This window comes from Globicephala melas, chromosome 7, assembly GCF_963455315.2.
Source record: "Globicephala melas chromosome 7, mGloMel1.2, whole genome shotgun sequence".
Lineage (NCBI taxonomy): Eukaryota > Metazoa > Chordata > Mammalia > Artiodactyla > Delphinidae > Globicephala > Globicephala melas.
The window spans coordinates 103606139-103628397 of NC_083320.1; the positions used below are offsets into that span (position 1 = coordinate 103606139).

The window sequence follows — 22259 nt, forward strand, 5'->3', positions numbered from 1 at the left end:
CAAAGAATCAGGTGGTGACCCAAGGCTTTGCAAAATTGAAAGAGCATATGGACTGCCGATTCTGATTCCTAGGTCGGGGGCAGGGCCCTAGGTTTTGTGTCTCTCACAAGCTCCCAGGTGAGGCTGATGCTCCGAGGATTACACTTTGAGTATCAGGAGTAGAGATACGGGGAACTGCTCTCTGAACCGGGTTGAAATGCGTCCCCCCAAAAGATATGTTCAAGTCTTTACCCCAGTACCTGTGATGCGAGCAGGGTCTTTGCAGATGTAATCAAGTTCAGATGAGGTCGTGCTGGAGAAAGTTGGACCCTAATCCAATGACTAATGGCCTTATAGTAAGAAGGACGTTTGGGGACACACACACACACAGGGAGAATGCCGCGTGAGGACAGAGGCAGAGGTTGGAGTGATGCTGTTGGAAGCTAAGGAACGCCAAGGATTGCTGGCAACCACAGGAATCTGGGAAGAGGTAAAGGAGGATTCTTCCCTAGAGCCTTCAAGAGCATGGCCCTACCAGCATCTGGAACTTGGATTTCTAGCCTCCAGAACTGTGAGAGAAGACATTTCTGTTTTAAGCCATTCCGTTTGTGATCATTTGTAATGGCAGCCCTAGGAAGCGAATACAGTTACCATATTTGGTGCAGCCTGAAATGGTTTTCTGAGGAAAATACTTTGATTGGTCCTGGACCTGTCTTGGCCTGTTAGGGCCAGGTGCTGCAGGAGATCCTAGATGTTCACAGAAGGCTACCAGGCCACCCTCTCCATGGCCTTCACCAGACCACAGAAGTCAGCCCTTAACTGGGGACAGGGTCTCTCAGCCCCTGGATCACACCGCAGCCCAGACAGGACCTGTTTCATTTCCCCGCTTCTGAGTCTGGGTCATTTCACAGCACCTTCCAGTGACATACGCTTTGGCCCTGCTGGGGACCATCTTATTCTGCTGTTCCTCGGCTGCCCAGGGCCCAAGGGTCACTCTGGGACCTGGGCAGGTGGTCACGGGAGCTGATGTGGCATCCTGGTCAGAGAGTCCAGAAACCCCCCGGCCTTGTGCCTGGGGAGATTGTCCTCCTCTCAGGTGGGGCCTCAGTCTTCTCAGCCATGAAGAAGACTTTGGGTGAGATGATTGTTAAGTCTCCTGGGGTAGGGGTCGGGAAGTCTGCACTCTTTAGTGGCAGCAGCAACACTACTAACGATCAGGCGGGCAGCTGGCCTTCTGCGTGCCCTAGGTGATAGGCTAGTGTCGCTATGTTTGTCCTTCCACCCTCCCTCCCTCCCTCCGTTCCTTTCTTCCTTCTTTCTGATTTTGTATGTAGGCGGGGAGGCTGCTTGGGTGGGATGGCTCTCACTGAGCTGGACCGTCCCGTACACACTGCCTTTGCATCCTGTCCGCAGCACACGTTGCCAGGGCCACCCCAGCCCTCCCCGCCTGGGCACTTAACAACCCACATGCCTCCAGGCACTTCCGCAGACCCCTGATTGGACGGTTGAGTGTGCTCACTGCAGGTCTCTCCCCTCCTTTTCCCCCACTGCCCTCCCATATCTGCTGGGACAGAATAGCGGCATGTCTTTCCCATGGTGCCACCATCACCACCTATGGGCTGGGGTCCCAGCATGGCGAGGGCTGCTGCCTGGGATTTGAGGTGGGGCTGGCGGCAGAGTGGGACCAGCTGCAGAGCGAGGAGGGATGTGCTGAGTGTCCGGGCAGCTGGGCCTTGGGAGGAGAGGGCTCTGCGGGGCGGTCCTGAGAGGGGAGCCAGTGGGCACCGGCAGGGGCCGAGGTGCCTGCCCAGCCCTGCCCACTTTCCTCCTCCCCTGCTCTCCCCCCTTTCCATTGCTCTGCCTGGTCCCTGCAGGCCGTCCAACATGCCACCCCTGGGACGTGGGCCCAGCTACCAGAGTCAGCCTGCTTGGCCCTGCCCCTTGCCCCTTGCTCAGGCACAGGGCTTCTGGGCATGGAAATGAAAGGAACAATTTTAGGGGAAGAAGTGGGGAGCAGTTCTCATCTGTGTCACCCGGCTCAACAGTGGAGCCTCAATGCATGTCACCTGACAAACTAAAAATTCAGTCTGCAGACCATTTAGGGCCACATGACCTGAGGCTAGGAGGGACATTTTTTCCTCTGTCCTGTAGATGACTGTCACCTGGGCCACATCCTGCCCTGTGCTGGGTTTAACATCATGCACAGCCCCAAATCCAGACCCCGAGTGTGGCAGTGACCCTGGCAAAGCTGGGTGGACCGGCGGGGGGATGGGGGTGGGGAGAGTGGAGAGTGGGGCCTGCCTAGAGGGTCCAGGTTCCCTCTGAAAATCCATGGACTGACTCACCAATGCCCTCGTTCATCCCAGGATCCTTTCCTGCCTTCAGTGGGGCTGTGGGTCATGGTGTCCTGGGTCCTGCAGTCTGAATCCTGGTGCCCTCTTCCCAGCCTGTGTTAATCATGTTTGTATTTTCTGATGTTTTGACACCTTAAAAAGCTTGCTGACGGTTTGGGGTTAGCAGGTGCAAACTATTATATCTAGAATGCATAAACAACAAGGTCCTACTGTAGAGCACAGGGAACTCTATTCAATATCCTGCAATAAACCATAATGGAAAAGAATATATATATATATATATATATATACACACACACATATATGGATCACTTTACTATACACCAAAAACTAACACAACATTGTAAATCAATTACACTTCAATAAAGAAAAAAAAAAGCTTGCTGGCTGCAGAGAGACTGTCCTCCCAGTGCTAGCCAATTGCTAGAGACAGCAAAGGGCTCAGCCTGGAGCATCTCCTTACCTGACTCTCACACACCAAGCCAATATCCCCTCCCCTAAATCATGCCAAGGCGAGGTACCAGGCAACTTGAGACCACTCCTATAGCCTGAAGTCCACTAGAAGCATTCACATTGGCCAGTCCTGAGCTCATCGCCCTGCCCTGCCCCGCCCTGCCCCGCCCTGCCCTGCCCGTGGCCACAGGGACACAGGGACACAGGCTCTGGCTTGGCTTTCCCTCACTCCTGCTCCTCCTTCCTGACCAAACCTGGTGCTTCCCCGTGTGGCCCTGCCTGGCACGGTGTGCCCTGTCTTCTCAGGAGACGCAAGGAATAAATTCTTCTGTCAATGGCACTGGCCTCTCTAGCTGTCATTATGTCAGCTCTATAAATTAAAATCTCCTGCTTACACAGCCCAAGGCCCATCTCTTTTTTCTCTCTCTGCACTGACTCCCTAACCCCTTCTCCTGTTCTCAGACTGCAGGCCACAGCTCCCAACCAGACTTCTGTTTCTCCCCTCTTGCCCTTCAAGGAACCTTGCAGACGTGCACCACCCATGACCTTGTCTGCAGTACTATTAAATAAGGTATAATTTAACCCTTAAATTAGCCCAGAATGTCTACAGTGTTAATATTCACACTGCGGAGAGAGCAGCCAAGCTGGCTCCTTCAGGCCCTGGTGGGCAGGGGAATGAAAATGAAATCAAGCTCTTTGCAGAGGGATTTGGCAAAATACGTCAGGAACTTTAAAAACAGGACTTATCAAAAGAATGATCTTATTATCATTTTTAAATTTCTAACTTTAATTTTTTTAATTGAAGTATAGTTGACTTACAACATTGTATTAATTTCAGGTGTACAATTGGTAATTTGACATTTTAATAGGTTATACTCTGTATAGAGTTATTATAAAATTTTGGCTTTTTCACTGTCCTGTACATTACATCCCTGGTAACTTATCTATTTATTTAGTTTTAACTTACCTATTTCATATCTTGTAGTTTGTACCTCTTAATCCCCTTATCCATTTTGCCCCTCCCCCCACCTCTCTCCTCCCTGGCAACCACCAGTTGGTTCTCTGTATCTGTCTGATTGTCTGTTTCTGCCTTGCTATGTTTGATCATTTGTTTTATTTTTTAGATTCCACATATAAGTGATATTATATAGTATTTGTCTTTCTTTGCCTGACTTATTTCACTGAGCATAATACCCTCCAGGTCAACCAATGTTGTCACATTTGGTAAAATTTATTCTTTTTTTATGGCTGAGTAGTATGCCATTGCATCTACATACCACATCTTCTTTATCCATTCATCTGTTGATGGACACTTAGGTTGCTTCCATATTTTGGCTATTGTAACTAGTGCTGCTATGAACATTGGGATGCATGTATCTTTTCAAATTTGTGTTTTTGTTTTCTTTGGATAAATACCCAGGACTGGAATTGCTGGATTGTATGCTAGTTCTATTTTTAATTTTTGATAAATCTCCATAGTGTTCTCCATAGTGCCTCCACCAATTTACATTCCCACCACCAGCATGAGGTTCACTTTTCTCCACATCTTCACCAACACCTGTTATCTCGTCTTTTTTTAAAAAAAATTATTTATTTATTTATTTATTTTTGGCTGCGTTGGGTCTTTGTCGCTGTGCGGGCTTTCTCTAGTTCTCTAGTTGCGGCGAGCGGGGGCTACTCCTTGCTGTGGTGTGCCGCCTTCTCATTGTGGTGGCTTCTCTTGTTGCAGAGCAAGGGCTCTAGGCACGTGGGCTCAGTAGTTGTGGCTGGTGGACTCTAGAGTGCAGGCTCAGTAGTTGTGGCGCATGGGCTTAGTTGCTCTGTGGCATGTGGGATCTTCCCGGACCAGGGCTCAAACCTGTGTCCCCTGCATTGGCAAATGGATTCTTAACCACTGCGCCACCAGGGAAGTCCCTTTTTTCTTTTTCATATAGCCATTCTCACAGGTGTGAGGTGATATCTTATTGTGGTTTTGATTTGCATTTCCCTGATGATATCTTTTCATGTGCCTGTTGCCCATCTGTATATCAAAAGGAAATGATTTTACATACTGATAAGGGCTTATGAAGACTTTCATCACAATGCTATTTATAATAGAAAGAACCGAAATAGCCCATAAAAGACTGACTGTGTTAATAAACAGGACATGTCCATTCCACCAAAAACAAACAAAAAAATTCACATTAACAATGTCTGCATTTCAAAAATTATTTTTAAAAATGATAAAAAAATGAGAAAATGTTAATTTTTAAGTAATAAGGATTACTAGAATTGAATGAGAAAGATGAAAACTTTATAGTAAGATGTGCAAAAAGCACAGCAAATTCCCAAAAGAAATTTCAATATATATATGATGATAATAGCATGGTGATGAAAACAACTCATTTAGATTACAGCTTCATCTTGTAATAGCTGCATATGACCTTAGGCAAGTCAATTAATCTGTTAACATAGTAACATCATTTATAAGATAAAAATAGTATCAAATTCGCAGAAGTATATTGGAGATAAAATATGACCTTTCATGTAAAGTTTTAGAATAACGTCTGGCGCAAAGCAAACAACAAACTATCATTTAGTTGATATAAGTAATCATTTAAATTCATATGGAGTGTATCCATATACACACACATACACATTTGTATTTGTAGGGTAGATGTATGGAATAACTGCAAGGTTAAACAAGAAATCATTACAGCCCGTGCCTCAAGGAAGGGGAATGAGGGAAGGTAGTAGTAGTTAAAAAGGAGAGAAACTTCCCACCCGGCACGCTTAAAAATTCATATAATCTAAAAAAAGGCAACACAATCCTACAGAGAAGTTAAAATTTAAGAAAAATTTCACTTTCAATCCATCCCCTTAATTACAGTCCCGCATACACTTTTATTTTTCCCGAGTATTTTTTTGCAGAAACGAATGTACTGTTTCCCTTTTTACGAAGACTGCAATCTACATTCTTTTTATGCGTACCCTTCAGTATCGAAGCATCTTCCCGCCAACTGCTGTTGGATAAAACACCATGTACAGTAGTCAGCCCTCCGTATCTGCGGTTCCGCACCGCAAATTCGACCAACCCCAGGTAGAAATATTCAAAAACAAAATTCCAAAGCTCCGAAAAGCAAAGCTTGAATTTGCGTGCACCAGCAACTATGTACATATTATTCGCAGTGTATTTACAACTATTTTCTTAATGCATTTTATTAGGTATAACAACTAATACCTAATTACAAGTAAGCAAAGTATTACAGGAGGATGTGCGTAGGTTATACTCAAATGCTACGCCATTTCATATAAGGGACTTGAGGATCCTCAGATTTTGGCATCGTGCAGGGCTCCCGGCACCAAACACCCAACAAGACACGGGGGTGGACTTCACGAGCTAATAGCGGGATGCCCCACACCTCTAAACCCAAGCCCCAGCCCTCAGGCCCACGTGGTCCGAGGACCCCTTCCCGGGCTGTTTTCGGTGATGCCTGTCGGAAGAGCCCGGCCCACCTTGCTATGCCTTCCGGGCAGCGCCTCAGGCAGAGCGGCGGACAGCCCGGCCTTCTGCGCGCCGTGGGCCTGGGAGGACCCCAGCGACAGCCCCAGCTCAGGGCCCGGTGGACGCGGCCGCGGTGGTGGCGGGCGTTGTGACTGACGGCGCCGGTTGTCTCCCGAACGAACTCGGCTGGCCACCTTCGCCGCCCTGGCTGACACTCGTGCGGCCGGCGCCATGTCTGTGAGCGAGATCTTCGTGGAGCTGCAGGGCTTTTTGGCTGCCGAGCAGGACATCCGAGAGGCGAGCCCCCTCTCTCCCCATCCCCTTTCCCTCTCCTTGCCTAGCTGGGCCGCGACGCCCGGCCCTCCTCCGTCGCTCAGATTCGAGCGGTGGGGAAGCCTCCGGGGGTGGGTTGCTCCCGTCTTGTTTTGGCTCAGGGCACTTCCCTCCCCCGGCCCCCGATTCTGCTGCCAGGTCCTGGTTCCCTGTGTTCGGGGCTCGGTTCCTTGGCATCACCTACCTCATTTGGGTGTCAGTTTTCCTCCTTTTTAGCGTATGATTATGTCGAAGCCTCAGTTAGCGCTTGGGATTCAGACGACACGTGTTTGTTGTGTTTGTTTATTGGTGTCTTAAAAGCACGTGTGCCCTTCTCTTTAAAACTCTCCTATGGCTTCTCATTCCACGTAGGATAAAAATCCAGACTACTGTGGCTCACAGCTCTCTCTCTCCAGTCTCATTTTACGCCTTCTTCCGTTGTGTGTTATGCTCAGTTTACCTCCCTTTTATTCCTCTAGTTCCCCAAATAGCTTCCTGCCTCAGGACTTTTGCACGTACTGCTTGCTTTTCCCGGAATGCACTACTTTCCCACTCTTTTCCTGGTTATCTCGTGTTCACCTCCTTGATGTCAAAATGTAAATAATTTTTTACCCTGTTATGTTTACTTCTAGTAGTACGTTACCATTAAAAAAAATTGTGTGATGGTTATTTTTTAAACGCCTCCCCCGTTATACTCTAAAGGAAGGAAGGGACTGCCTGCTTGGTTCCTCAGTAGTTACACAGTGCCTAAAAATGTGCTCAGTGAATATTTGTAAAATGAATGAATGAAAAATACCCGATCCTTGTATTGCGTTTCATTCTTCTCTTGTTGGTTTACGTGTGGGTGCCTCATCTCCTTTAGTGTTGGAGTGGGATATTTTGGGCGAGTGGGTGGCAATTAGCCTTTGAAGTCTATATCAGGAATCTAAGGCTTTTTAGTGACTTCCTGAAGGTCTCACAGAGGAAGTAAGTGGAAAAGTCAGAATTCAAATCTGGATATTTTGTGCACCATTCATGTCCTTGTAAAGGTTGCTAGTGTTTTGAATCTACGTGAAGGTGTCATAGATCAAATATGCTATTTAGTATATTTGGTTTGAGGCTATGATAATATAATGATTATGTTGGATTTATTTGATATTTTCATCTTTAATTCTTTCTAGGAAATCCGAAAAGTTGTACAGAGTTTAGAACAAACAGCTCGAGAGATTTTAACGCTACTGCAAGGGGTCCATCAGGGTGCTGGGTTTCAGGACAGTAAGTTCTTTGTTTTGATTTTGAAGGTTTTTATCCAATTTATTGATCTCTCATTTAAAGAGTTAATTTACATCCAGAAGACATATCAAATCTGTATTATTTACTCTGAAAAATGTCTCTCATGCTTTATGGTGAGTAAAAATTGGTGAAGTGGGTGAGTTGATTATTTTACAGGTTTCCAGAATTCTGTGTATTTTGATATTCTAGTTTCACGTAGGTGGAAATAGGAATGTTTTCTCCTGTGATAGAGTTATACTGATGATAATTGTGGTAGTTTCATAGCTGTCTTGTGTATCTAGCAACTTTTATCTGGCTCTTTTTCTTAAACCCAGTCTTTCAGTCATTGAAAATAATTTAATATGCATTTGTAGATAATGAAATGGCCAGTGTAAAATGTTGTCAATGTGTTTACAGTCAGCTCTTCTTTGGGTATCAAGTACGAGAAGTTTAGACATGGAACCTCCATTGTAAGATGTAGTCAGCACAACTGAGAGACCTGAAATATAGTTTCAGAAACATAATGATATAATGATGTAATTAACAGGTGTCAGGGGCAAGTCATTTTTCTAGGTGATACAGAGTTGGTCAGCCTGATTGAGAATAATTATAAAGCTGCCTTTTGACCAAATATGGGAGAAGCAGTCCAATTTTAGGCATCCTTTGGGGACTGACTAGGAAAGGCAGCTTAAAGATGAGGTTATTTATGATAGTTTACCAGTATGTTACCCAACATATTCCCTTTTAGCAATTTTTGTTTGTTTATTTTTTAGTAGGGAAGCTAGATACGAAATTTTGAGAGCCAGATTGAAAGCAGAGCTGCATACCCTACATTTGGTCATGAGATTTTAAAAAAATTTCCAGGTAGACTACATAGATTGTTAAGCAAGAAGTGTATTTGAAATCTGCTCAGTCTGTCATTATTATGTTTGATTATCTTTTTGTGATCAGTTCCAAAGAGGTGTTTGAAAGCTCGAGAACATTTTGGTACAGTAAAAACACATCTGACGTCTTTGAAGACCAAGTTTCCTGCTGAACAGTATTACAGGTTTGTAAGACAACTAACATCTTTTATAACGTTAAGTAAAAAAAGGCAAGAGAAAAATTATATGTACTAAAATGATTGCTTCGGTAAAAATCCCTCTACTTAGGAGAAGCAACAGAAAGGAAAAGGAACTGTTAATAGTGGTGGTATTTTAATGGTGACAAAATTGTTGATTTTATTTTTTTCTCCCTTTTACTTTCAAAATTTTCTTAAGGAACATGTATAATTTTTGCAATGAAAAGGTAATTAAAAAGAAAATATGTATTGTGTGAAGGTCAAAATAGAGAATATCTTTTTAGTATATTCAAGTTACTTGTGAAGTTGGATGAACCCTATCTTTGCTGTTAAGGTTATGGGATTAAGTGGCAGTGTATGTGTGTGTGTATAAATATACTGAATATCGAATTTCACTGCCAAGTGACATATGTGGGTAATATGCCATATCTCCTTGAATGTACAACACTATTAATTTTAAGATACAATGTTATTTTTTATACCACTAGGGAAAAAATTTGTTGTTAATCATAATTGTGAAATGTAGATTGGACGATACATCATGATATCATAGATGTTAAACTGGGAAAAACTGAGTGTTGATGAAATATAGTAAATAGGAACCTAAACTTTTCTACTTACGCTTGCTTTCTCACTAGAGAAGATGTTCTTTTAAGACACGTGATAGGCAAGGAATAGTTAGGACATGTATATGGGGAGTGGATAGTATAACCTCACAAGATTCTTTAAAGGTAAGGGCCCGCAACTACTGTGGCCTTTTATATTTTATATAAATATATTTACATTTTAAAGAGTTGTTAAGAAAAAAAAACCAAATAAGAGTATGTGACAGAGACTGAAAGTGACCCACAAAGCCTCAATCACAGAAAAGGTTTGCTGACCCCTGCTGTAAGGTAATAACTGATGCTTAGAGAAGTAGGACAATAGAACTGGCAGGGTCTTTAGAGACCATGGTGTTTGGAGTTCACACACAGGCTGCCCTCTGGCTGATTTGGACCTCAGAATATTTTGTTTGGCCTGGGTTTTGTTGAAAGATGGTTTTGAATTTGTTGCCACATTTGAAAATCAGGAGGCATAGCATAAATATCTAGGGGTTGTAAAATTTCTATTTCTTTTTCAGGCTCCTAGCTCGGTTTAACTGCAGTATCCCAAGGTTTTAAATTCACTGTTTAGTGACTGCAAATGGTAGTTATTTCCTATGTGTGTGAATCAGGAGTTTCTTGATACCCTGCACTCAGTTCAGAGAATAACACAGTCAGGTGCTGAGGCTGATGTACAGTTGTGGCTCTCATCAATCTTCATTCGCCCACATTTATTTTTCTCAGAGCAGTGTTATTGTATTTACTGATTAAACTTCTAAAGCACAGTTGCTCTTGTCCATAGCCTTTGGTTGTAAAGTTTTGCATTCATCAAAATTGGACCATGCTTCTCATTCATTAAAATTATAGTAAGTAATTGTTATAAATTTGGACTGGCAAATCCAGTCCAGTGTACTTACGCTGAATCCATCTCATATACTTAAATGTCACATTGCTCTTACACGCTTTATAAGTTTTATTTGAAAATGGCCCCACTCCTCACGTGTCTGGCCATGGCTGCCCCCGTTCTGTCTTTCTGACGCTGGTGCCTCACGCTCGCTGCAGGTTTCACGAGCACTGGAGATTTGTGCTACAGCGCCTGGTCTTCTTGGCAGCCTTCGTCGTGTACTTGGAGTCGGAGACCCTGGTGACTCGAGAGGCGGTCACGGAGATCCTTGGCAGTGAGTGTCCACAGGCGTGTCTACCTGCAGGGCCAGCTGAGGTTTTGGCGGGGGGACTTTCTATTTATGGAAACAAATGAGAGCTAAATGGAAAACGGGTTACTTGGAAACAGAAAAACTAAAAATATGTAGTGGCTTGCTCTTTGTACTTGGGCGTTCCTTTGAGTTTTTAAAAACGTCAAGCCTACAGAGAAGTTGAAAGAACAGTGCAGTGAACCCCTGTGTACCCCTCACTTAGATCCTCTACTTGTTCACATTTTGGCCCATCTGCTTAGTCTCTTACTGTGTGTGCCTTGGGGGCACGTGTGAACCGTTTGAAAGCCGGGTGTAGAGACCATGACTTGTCATTTCAGTGCTTCAGCATGCACTTCTAAAAACAAAGGTATTCTCAGACATAACATATATTCTTGGTGGTATTATTATTATTATTTTTTTTGGTTGAAAATTTATTTATTATTTTTGGCTGCGTTGGGTCTTCATTGCTGCACATGGGCTTTCTCTAGTTGCGGCGAGCGGGGGCTACTCTTCATTGTGGTGCGCGGGCTTCTCATTGCGGTGGTTTCTCTTGTTGCAGAGCACGGGCTCTAGGCGCGGGGGCTCAGTAGTTGCGGCGCATGGGCTTAGTTGCTCCGCGGCATGGGGGATCTTCCTGGACCAGGGCTCGAACCCATGTCCCCTGCATTGGCAGGCAGATTCTTAGCCACTGTGACACCAGGGAAGCCCTTTGGTGGTATTATATTTTGAAAGAAGAATGGAAGGAAAAATTGAATTCTGCTTGAGAGCATGAAAAGTCCACAGTGCCAAGGATATGTCCACATTCAAAAGATAGTTTTGAAGGACTTGTTCCTTTTTCACTTTGAGAGAAATTACACGTGTGTGCATGTGTGTGTGTCTGTAGTTTAAAAAATTTTTAGGTGTAAGTTGTATTTCCATCACGACCTTGTCTTTGTTATATTTTCTAGTTGAGCCAGATCGGGAGAAGGGATTTCACCTGGATGTAGAAGATTATCTCTCAGGAGTTCTCATTCTTGCTAGTGAACTGGTAAGAAGCTTAGTGATTTGTCATTTGCTCTTTTGATTTTTCCACTTCATTGTCAGTTTTTTAAAATGGGTACAAAAATTCAGAAGCCTCGTTCTTTTCTAAGCCACCTGTCGGTCACAGGGTAGTCATTGACTGTGTACTGTGTGTGTTAGGTTTTGCTGGGATAGCGGTTCAGACGATGAGGTGGCTGTGCACACTTAACTATTGTGTGCATTTTTAGAAGATGAGAATACCTCCTTTCAAAGTAGTGGTGAGGCATATATTCCTGGTGACTGCATTAATTCATATAATTGTCTGGGGGAACAATTTAACTATATAACTGTATAAATTATTCTTGCCTTTATCTCCTTCATCTCCTGAGAAATTATCCTATAAAAGTAATTCAAAAGAAGAGAAAAAGCTGTTATAAAGGTGTTCACTATAACCTATTCATATTTATGAAAAGTTGGAGGCCACAGAAACTCCAACAAAAGGCCGATGATTTCTTAAGTTATTAAGTAAGTTAGTAAGATCAAGCAGTTGTCAGAACTGGAATTATGAGGGGCAGTATGGAGACGTGTTTCGGCCCACGGGCCTCGTGGCCGCGGCCAGGAGGAGGAGCCCTGCTGTGACATCCTTGCTTCTCTGTCCCGCAGTCGAGACTGTCGGTCAACAGCGTGACCGCTGGAGACTATTCCCGGCCCCTACACATCTCCACCTTCATCAACGAGCTGGATTCCGGCTTCCGCCTCCTCAACCTCAAAAACGACTCCCTGCGGAAGCGCTACGACGGCCTGAAGTATGACGTGAAGAAAGTGGAGGAGGTGGTCTACGACCTCTCCATCCGTGGCTTCAACAAGGAGACGGCGGCGGCCTGTGTGGAGAAGTAGGGGCTCTCCGCGCGCCCCGCTGACCCCAGCCCGGCGCCTCTCACGGTCGTTAGGATGCCCATCGCTAAACACCGCGCTTCATTTTCTTAACCGGTTGTGTGGTGTATCAGAGTTGAAACACGTTTTTTGGGGGTGAAAGAATAGCCTTTACAAGGACAGAGTTTTCTTTGTCGTTTCAGTGAATTTGCTCTGTAACTCAGTGTATTTCAGTTCTGTCAAAAAGTGTAAATGCCAACCTCTTGGTAAAGTTCTTTTCTTGCTTACCCTGATGCTGTCGATGTACTGATGGAGAGCTTTACTGTCTTGTTTGTGATTCTTCCAGGAGTGACCCTTGATGTTTTCTATATCCAAATTAGCCATCCATACCCAGGTATGCCCTGGATACCGTATACAAATAGTTAACTCAAAAGGATGGTTGCCAAGCGAAGGACAAGTTATTTTATATTTTCCTTCCTCATTTTAAACCTTCTGAGTAAATCAGATGTTGAATTTTTTTGCAAGGGAAGTATAGCCCCAGGGTTCTCTCTCACTGCCATCAAAATATCAAAGATTAAACTGCAAAGTCAAGTTCAGCAGATTATTTGGGGACATTTTTGTATTAAGGATTGAGTAACATCATCTGGCTCTGCTTACCAGGTGGGGAGTAGGGGTAGTGTTTTAAAACACCTCTGTGTTCTGATGTTGCCTTAACATTCTGCTGTTGCAGCAGGTAAACATTGCGTCCACACACATCTTGAACTAACATTTCATATGATGTACTTCTGAGCTATGAAACTTTTTACCTAATAGCCAGGTAGACTGCTAGGTCTGGGAGTGTAAAGCCACTCAGCGGAGTTAATTCTCAACACCCTGACTGGTGATGTTCTGACTGAAGAATGCTGTGCTTTGTCTGGAAGTAAGAGAAAACCTTGAATTAAAAAACAAACAAACAAAAAAATTAGCTGATTTGGTCATGTTTTTTCGAGTAAGCAATTCTCTCAGGTTGTTGATTATTCCAACAGTCAGGTTTTACAGTTTTGGGCAAGTCACATGTATCTCATTGGCACCGCCCCCCTCCTAATTTTCAGGTAGTACTTGCCATGTAATTTTGCTGTTGAGATATTATTAAAATGGTGACTTAATCCACAGCATCTTGGAGCTCACTGAAGGGAAGGTGCCAGTGTGTCCAGAATAATAGGAAGTATTTAGAAGTGTCACCCTCTCATGCCTAATACAGGTTTGGGCTTCCTGTTTGTACAGTAGGATATCTGGCATGGCCATCAGAGCTGTTATCAGGCTGAGTTAAGGACTGATCAAATTTTCCATCATGAGGAAAGAAGTAGAAATGAGACATAAATTGCTATGCATAGTTGCATTTTAGAACAATTTTCTTGACAGCTCTTTCTGCAGAAGAATTTGGAAAGAAAAATGTTATGGAGTCTTAAAGTGCCTAGGATGGTCACCTCAAATGTGCAGTAATAGCACTGCCTGGACTGAGCATAAAAGGCTTTGAATTCCATGATCAGACACATGCAGTAAGTTTGATCATAGCTTTCTTTGCCTCTTTAAGTATCAGTTCTGCTTGAGAACAGTAAAGTTCTCGGCAGAAGTTGTGGATTTCACTTTTCACAAATAACGTTTTACGTGGAGGAGCACATTCTGGTTTTATACTCCGTTCGGGGATGTACAAGTGTCACGTGTATGATTATTCTGTTGTGTGTGTTGCCGGCTTGTTGTAAAGCAATAAAAACAGTTTCTTTCTTTTCTTTTTTTTTTTTTGGTCTTTTTGTCACTTAGTGTGCCGCCGCGAGAACTCTTCTACATGGGCAGTAAGTTCTGAATGGTTTTGGGGCTGAAGAAGACCGGGGTGATGAGCCCACACTGCTGTGTGGCAGAGTAGCCAGAAGACAGCCGCCACCGAGCTGTGTACTGTAAAGCGTAGGTAGCGTGGCTGTGCTCTCCCCCGGTTGGGAAATAACTGGTATTTTCACCGAAGATGTTGAGAAGCCTTGGCTCTGGTTCCGGGACACCGATTGCTCTTTCCAACTTTAGAAAATCAAGCAGGTTAGAGAAAATAGAGATGAATTAGTGGATGCTTTCTTTATAGATACATTTATGAGGAGAAGATGAGAGCCCCATAAATGCTAGAAAAGATTTGCCCTGTCTTAAACTTGAACAACGAGTGATGCTTAAGAGAATTTAATAAAGAACAAAAGCTCCTTTGGCTGTGTTCTGAGACCTTGACTTGAGCAAGTGGCTACAGGGATGATTTGGATATGCAGGCTGCTCCTGCCATCGTTTCATGATTGTGCGCTCAGAAGTTGTAGCTTTCTTCTTTCGTGGTCTAGACCGAACTGTCTGTCCCAGGTAGCACATCACTGTCATGCCTCACACCAGAATAAGATTCTCCCTGAGCCTGAAACAGTTTCTTTTCTTAGTCACTGTAATAAGCATTAAACAAATAAAAACAAACCGTCCCCCTTTCCCCCATACAATAACATTTAAGGGAGGTGAACCTGACTGGGATGGTTGGCTGAATGAGGAAGGCATGAAGGAGACGGAGGCATCCGGCCTAACTGTCAGGTTTCTGGTCTGGAAGCCTCCAGGAGGCTCAGGTGCCGCTAGCCAAGCGGCGGCTGGGCAGACAGTGTGCTTGCTTTTGGACGTGTGGGACTGATGGTGCTTGCGGAGCTGCTGGCTGAGGTGCCCAGCAGGACTTCGGGTGTGAGGGAAATGGGGAGTCCTCGAGAGAGCTTCGGGTGGCGTTAGCGTATGTGTGGTAGATGAATCGGGAGAGCGGGTGGGATCTCCCTGGAGGGCGTGTGGATTGAGAAGCCTCTGGGCTGAGGACAGAGCCCTGGTTACCAGCAGGGGAGAGGGAGGGAGTGGAGCCACGAGGAGTGGTCAGAGAGGCTGACAGAACAGGGAGAGTGCCTCGGCACAGAAGCCAGGGGAATGAAGGGTCTTTGGAAGGTTTGTTAATTTATTTTTAGAATTTATTTTATTTATTTTTGGCTGCATCGGGTCTTAGTTGCAGCACGCAGGCGCTTTGTTGAGGCGTGCAGGATCTTTTGTTGTGGAGCGTGAGCTTTTCTCTAGTTGTGGCGTGAGGGTTTTTCTCTCTCTAGTTGTGGCGCTCAGGGTCCGGGGCGCGTGGGCTCTGTAGTTCGCGGCACGCGGGCTCTCTACTTGAGGCGGGCAAGCTCAACAGTTGTGGTGCACGGGCTTAGTTGCCCTGCGGCATGTGGGATGTTAGTTCCCTGACCAGGGCTTGAGCCCATGTCCCCTGCATTGGAAGTCAGATTCTTTACCATTGGACCACCAGGGAAGTCCCAGGAAGGTTTTTTTAGGTGAGAGATTTAAAATGTACAATTCCCTGGTGGCACAGAGGTTAAGAATCCGCCTGCCAATGCAGGGGACATGGGTTCGAGCCCTGGTCCGGGAAGATCCCACATGCCGCACAGCAACTAAGCCCATGTGCCACAACTACTGAGCCTGTGCTCTAGAGCCCGCGAGCCACAACAAGAGAAGCCACTGCAATGAGAAACCCACACACTGCACCAAAAAGTTGCCCCCACTCGCCACAACTCGAGAAAGCCCACGCGCAGCAATGAAGACCCAACGCAGCCAAAAATAAATAAATTAAAAAAGAAAACACTATAAAATGTACAGTTTCACAGCCTGAGAGCCTTGTGACTTTGTCAGGCGAGGCTGGGTGACGCAAAACGACATAGAGCAGGTTTATTTCCTGCTCATCCTCCCCGACCATTTCAGGTCCCCCACCCCATGTTGGCGTCACGTAGCTGACAGTGCAGCCGCAGCTGGGCCGCTTATTAGTTCCTCCGGGAGAGTCTTGTACAGACACATGCTCTGGTTTGGAAGTGACACGTCACTTCCTCTCAACGTTCGTTGGTTAGAACTGGATGTGTGGCCCTGCTCACACCGAGGGAGCCAGGAAGTGAAATCCCACCTTGTAGGATGAGAGAGGATGGAGAGTCAGACAAACTAAATGATGAAAATCGTGGGCACTGTCGAGTTCCTCCTGTTCGACGATTAATAGTATTTCTGGTCACAGATGAATTTCAGTGGGCTTGGAAGGGAGAAGAGACATCCCAGGGCCCCTCGCCTGGTAGATGAGAAGAAGAGGGGTGGGTCATCTGTAGTCGTACCCTCTGTTGTTGAAGGTTGTTTCCTGTTTAAAGAGATTCCTCTGGTGTGTGTGCATTTGTGGTTGGGTTTGTGTGTTTGAAGTCGATGTGCAATGAGCTGTTACATGTTCCAAGCACCGAGCTAAACGTTTTCTCCAGATCATCTCATGTCATCCTCAGAACAATCTTACGAGGTAGCTACCATAGTTTTTCCCATTTTGGGCCTGGAGAATGGGCTCGCAGCGGGCAGTGCCCTGAGTTCACAGCTAGGAAGCGGAGGAGCTGCTGGGATTCAGACACGGTTATTCTGCCTGTCTATCCACAGACACCATTTCTCTCCTGATGGCATCACCCACTCCATAGCCTGACAAGGCAAAAATCACATCCACAAGTGGTTGTGAACACAGTGTGTGTATAGGTTTGGGTTAGGTGCAACTTGTATTGAAAATCAGCACAGTACATGGGAGACTTGGTCTTGCCCTCAAGATTAGGGTCAAGTTGCAGGGGCGAGGGTGGTGAGAAAATACATAAACAAGTAAGGTTAGTTACTCTGCTAATATTTGAGCGCCTACTATAATTAAAAAAAAACTGTAACAGATTTATTGAAATACATTTTACATATAAAGTGGACTCATATCAAGTGTACAGTTCAGTGATTTGATTTACCAGGTGGTGCAAAAATCACATAAACCCATTTGAGAACGTTTTTATCTCCCCAGAAGATCCCTGTTCCCACTCCCAGCCCCAGACAACCACTAGTCTACTTTCCTTCTCTATAAATTTGCCTTTTCTGGATACTTCACACAAATGGGATGATACAGTATATGGTCCCTTGTGTCTTTTCACTTAGCATAATACTTTTAGGGCTCCTTCACGTTAGTAGCTTGTTCCTTTTTATTCCTGCATAATATTCCATTGTATGGATATTCCATGTTTTATCCATTCATCAGATGATGAAGATTTAAGTTTCTACTTTTTGGCTCTTAGGAACATTCTTGTGCAAGTCTGTGTGTGAGTGGAGTGGGTATTTCCATTTCTTTTGGATAGATACCTAGAAGTCTATGGTAAAAATGGTAATTTTATGTGTAGCTTTTTAAGGAACTGCCAGTATGTTCTCCCATCAGCAATCTATGAGGATTCCCTACTCCGAGCTAAAATTCAAGATGTTAGGGACTTCCCTGGCGATCCAGTCGTTAAGACTGCACTTCCAATGCAGGGGATCCCTGGTCAGGGAAATAAGATCCCACATGCTGTGCTGTGTGGCCTGAGGGGGGGAAAATATTCAAGATGATAATAGATAAGATGTCATAATAATAGTACTTAATTGCTAAATAACTTGTGAATGATTGCTGTGGGAATTTAGGAGGTATAATTGAACTGATTCATGAAAGAGATAGGATTTAGGTAAGCCTGGAACTAGAGAAGGTCATTGTTGGGTGGGCAGAATAATTGAAACCAAAGCAGAAATGTATCAGCCATTTAATGGGGGTGGGGATGTCACCGTTTGAATGGAGGGGACGGTCTGGCAAGGTTGGATTGGTAGACTTGGGACTTTGAATGGGGCATTGGAGGACGTTAGGGTTTTTTGAAGAGAGGGAGCGGCTTTGGGGTCAGCCAGCCATAGTTCTGAATCCTGGCTGTGTCATGTTACCAGTGGGGGGAGACCGAAGGCAGGCAGACCTGTGAGAGGCTCTTGCTGTCTTTGAGGTTATAAGGGTCAGTCAGCTTGGGTAGCTGATGACGAGCATGATGGGGTAAGATGCACGTGAAGTACCCTGCGGAGAAAGAATTGAGTACAGTTGCTCACTGATTGGAGTTGGGGGCAGAGGGCTGAATGTTTCTGTCTCCCCCCAGATTCGTATATTGAAGCCTAATCCCTGATTGAATGGTATTTGGAGGTGGGGCTGTGGGAGGTGATTAGGTCCTGAGGGTGGAGTTCTCATGAATGGGGAAGGAATAAAACCGTGAAAATAAGTAGAATCCTCAGACAAAGTTGGGCTTGTTAGTTACGTCCTTTGTCATTTTTTCCCTTGTTTACCCTGTCCCTTACATCAGTGACTATGATCGTCTGGTGTCATTTAATATGAATTAACATTTACCCATAGCCATCTGCTCTGGCTAGAGGCCTGCGTTCCTCCATTTCAGCTGTGTGTTTTGGTGACAGAACGCTGGCCTCGCAGTCTAGATGTGCCAGCTGGACCTGCCAGCCAGCTCTGGCCAGAGGTCAGGAAAGACTCTCCTTCAGCCTCCTCTGCGGCGTCCCTGTGGTCAGACCTTCCAGTGATGAACGTTTTGCTCACCCTGACCTTGAAGTGAAGCCAGAGTTTTTTCATTCCCATATTTTGGGAAATACAAAGGGTACAGTGTTTGTTTTTGCTTTCTGGGGGAAGACTGCAAGATTGTTTAAATCATTCAGGGGTTGTTTTGGGAGCAGTCTGTGGCCTGGGCCCTTCTACTTTAATCAGAAGCTATTTCATTAGACCTAGAGTTGACACAATTAAGACAAAGACCCATAGTCAGTATTAAAAAAGAGAAAGATCAATCAACTTTAAGGCTTCATATTTTTGCATCAAAAGTTAACCTTCGGCTTCCCTGGTGGCGCAGTGGTTGAGAGTCCGCCTGCCGATGCAGGGGACACGGGTTCGTGCCCCGGTCCGGGAAGATCCCACATGCCGCGGAGTGGCTGGGCCCGTGAGCCATGGCCGCTGAGCCTGCAAAAAAAAAGTTAACCTTCAAATCCCCAAAAGAAAGACGGGGATCAGAGGGATGGACCCAGGCTTTCTTCAATGGTGCCCAGCAGAGGTTGGCCGTCAGTCTTCCGGGACCGGTCCTGGAGGTGGGCATCAGCTGGGGGGTAGCAGGGTCGCCGGCAGGGAGGTTTGTGAGGCTGGTGAGCCTTCCACGCCTAACCTGCAGGGCCCCACTCCATCAAGGACAAGGCCACGCCTTCATCTTGCTTAACAGAACTGGCCACATGGGCACCGGGGTCACTGGCTGTGGCCTGCCTTGCGTCACCAAACAGTCTGGCATAATGAGTACTTCCCAAATACCCTCACTGAAGAAGGACAAAGAAAAGGGAATAGGACTGGCATGAGCATTTTTTGAGCTGATTCCAGAAGAACTTTGACTTTAATCCTCTTTTATTTTATACCCACTGGCAGGAGAGAATAGATCATATCACCTGGTGTGCAATCAAAGGTGTGACAGGGGTTATGTAAACACTTTGAGGAATATGTCAATATGCAGACCATTGCTTTTCGATATGTTTTTTATATTCTGCCCTTTTTTGACTTGTGTTCCTTCTGTGATTATAAAAGAAATATGGAATCAATTGTTGAAAATTGGGAAATTACAAAAAATTCTTAAAGATGCATATATATTTTTTGCATTGTTGGTTTTATCCTAAATGTATCACTGGCTTTTTTGGTTTTTTGGTTTTTGGTTTTGGCCACACTGCACGGCTTGTGGGATCGTTTCCCGACCAGGGATTGAACCCAGGGCCATGGCAGTGAAAGCACCGAGTCCTAACCACTGGACTGCCAGAGAACTCCCTCACTGACTTTTTAAAAACTTTATTTTGAGATAACTGTGAATTCTACTATTAACTTTTGATCAGAAGTATTATCCTTTAGCTAACCACTCATGCGAATGTCCGTTCTCTTTACTGAGCTCCTTCCACAGAGGTGCGATGGAAACAGTACGGTTCACTGCTTCTTGGTAAATAGGTAAGTTGGTCTCCAGTTCTCAGCAAACTCTGTGGAGACACTCCATGGAGTGTCTACAGTTAAGCTGCTTCTGACCAGCCCCCAGCCCTTCCCGTGCTTCCCACTGCCTCAGCCTTGAGGCCCCTTTTCCCTGGCCTCTCCACTCTCCACCTGTTCCTAGTAGGGTCTACCCCCTAGGTGCCTTGTAGGCCTTTTTTTGACTTCCAGCTCACTCTGCCACTTTCCTAGATCGGAATGCCATCACCTGTTGCCAGGCCTGTCCCCAAAGCCTGTTGGTTCCCTGCTTCCAAACTGTCATTCCTCTGATCTGTCCGATATTCTGCTGCCTTGGTATCATCCTGAAGTCTGATTCTGGTCACTTGCCTGCTCTAAAGCCCTCAGTGACTGCCTGTGTCCTGATGGTTTAAGTGGACGCTGCTTAGGCTGCATCGGAGCCTTTTTTTTTTTTTCTTTTAAATTTATTTATTTATTTTTCGGCTGCGTTGGGTCTTTGTTGCTGTGCGCAGGCTTTCTCTAGGTGTGGCGAGTGGGGGCTGTTCTTCATTGCAGTGCATGGGCTTCTTATTGCGGTGGCTTCTCTTGTTGTGGAGCACGGTCTCCAGGCGCGCCGGCTTCAGTAGTTGTGGCTCACTGCCTCAGTAGTTGTGGCTCGTGGGCTCTAGAGCGCAGGCTCTGTAGTTGCAGTGCACGGACTTAGTTGCTGCGTGGCATGTGGGATCTTCCCGGACCAGGGCTCGAACCCGTGTCCCCTGCATTGGCAGGTGGATTCTTAACCAGTGTGCCACCAGGGACGCCCCTGCATCGGAGGCTTTGATGATAGTGCGGCCCTTTCTTCTCACCCATTCCCTGCTGCATATTCCCTGAACACTGCTCTCTGTGCTTCTCGGAGCTTGGCCATAGCAGGTTGGGATTCACAAAATGCTTACTGACCACACCGGGGAGAAGCACACCTCTACACTCTAAGGGGAAATGTTCAGAGGCCTCCAGGGCTACTCAAATCTGTGAATAAACAAAGAGCAGTGATTTTCTGGGGGCCCAGGGGATACTGGGCAAGGTCTGGAAACATTTTTGGTTGTCACAACTGGGAGAAGGACGTGCCAACGGCATCTAGTGGGTAGAAGCCAGGGTTGCGGCTGAACATCCTACAATGCACAGGGCAGCCCCTGAGACCAAGAATTATCCAGTCCTAAAGGTCTGTAGTGCCCAGGTTGAGGAACTATGTGCAGAAGCAGAGCATTCTACTCTCAAAATGTGGGAACGAATAAATGAAAATACGAACTGACTTCAGATGTGTAATGAAAATTCCTGCGTATCAGTGATGAAAGCATCCAGTAAGACCTTATTGAGATGCGGGGCTGAGCAGAGGATGAGCTCAGTCACCAGCGGAGTGGTCCACACAGAAGGATCCACATGCAGGCCCACCTGCAGGCCCTGCCCCCCGCACCAGGGCTCCCTGGCACAGCTTGGATGATGCTGAGATTGCGCTGTACCCGCCCCTCTGCTTGTCTGCATTACCCCTCCATCTGACTGCTTTGCGGGCAGACTTGCATCTTGCTCATCATTGAATGCCAGCGTCTTGCACTAGTGCCCGGCATGGAAAAGAGGCTCAACAGATATTTTTGGATTGAATGAATACGTGAAGTACATCATTCAAATTTTATCTCAGCAAAGGGAAAAGAGTGTTATCCTTTGTGGACTTTTCTAGTCTTCGGAGAATAGATAAAATAGGATGCTAACCCCTTAAATGTCAAAAGCCTTTTCGTAAGCACAGGGAATAGAATCTAATACTGGTCTGGCTTATTGGGACCCTGATTTCTTGCTTCTCCCCCTCCTCTCAGCCTCTC

General features: G+C 45.5%; 1 protein-coding gene across 2 annotated transcripts; it reads left to right on the forward strand.

Annotated features, from left to right (window-relative positions):
• Positions 1-6367: 6367 nt before the first annotated feature.
• Positions 6368-14306, forward strand: TSN (translin). Of its 2 annotated transcripts, XM_030840317.3 has the most exons (6): positions 6368-6567; positions 7743-7836; positions 8785-8881; positions 10537-10652; positions 11615-11694; positions 12330-14306. In XM_030840317.3, exons 1-6 carry the CDS (start codon positions 6502-6504, stop codon positions 12561-12563), a joined length of 687 nt encoding a protein of 228 aa, XP_030696177.1. In that variant the 5' UTR covers positions 6368-6501; the 3' UTR covers positions 12564-14306. The 2 variants fall into 2 exon arrangements, with proteins under 2 accessions (XP_030696177.1, XP_030696178.1); XM_030840318.3 differs by lacking the exon at positions 11615-11694.
• Positions 14307-22259: the final 7953 nt, after the last annotated feature.

Excerpts from the sequence above, each read along its gene's own strand:
- TSN (XM_030840317.3), top strand. The coding sequence starts at position 6,502 with ATGTCTGTGAGCGAGATCTTCGTGGAGCTGCAGGGCTTTTTGGCTGCC. Across the intron at positions 6,568-7,742 it reads CCGAGCAGGACATCCGAGAG|GAAATCCGAAAAGTTGTACA; the intron begins GCGAGCCCCCTC and ends AATTCTTTCTAG. Across the intron at positions 8,882-10,536 it reads CCTGCTGAACAGTATTACAG|GTTTCACGAGCACTGGAGAT; the intron begins GTTTGTAAGACA and ends CGCTCGCTGCAG.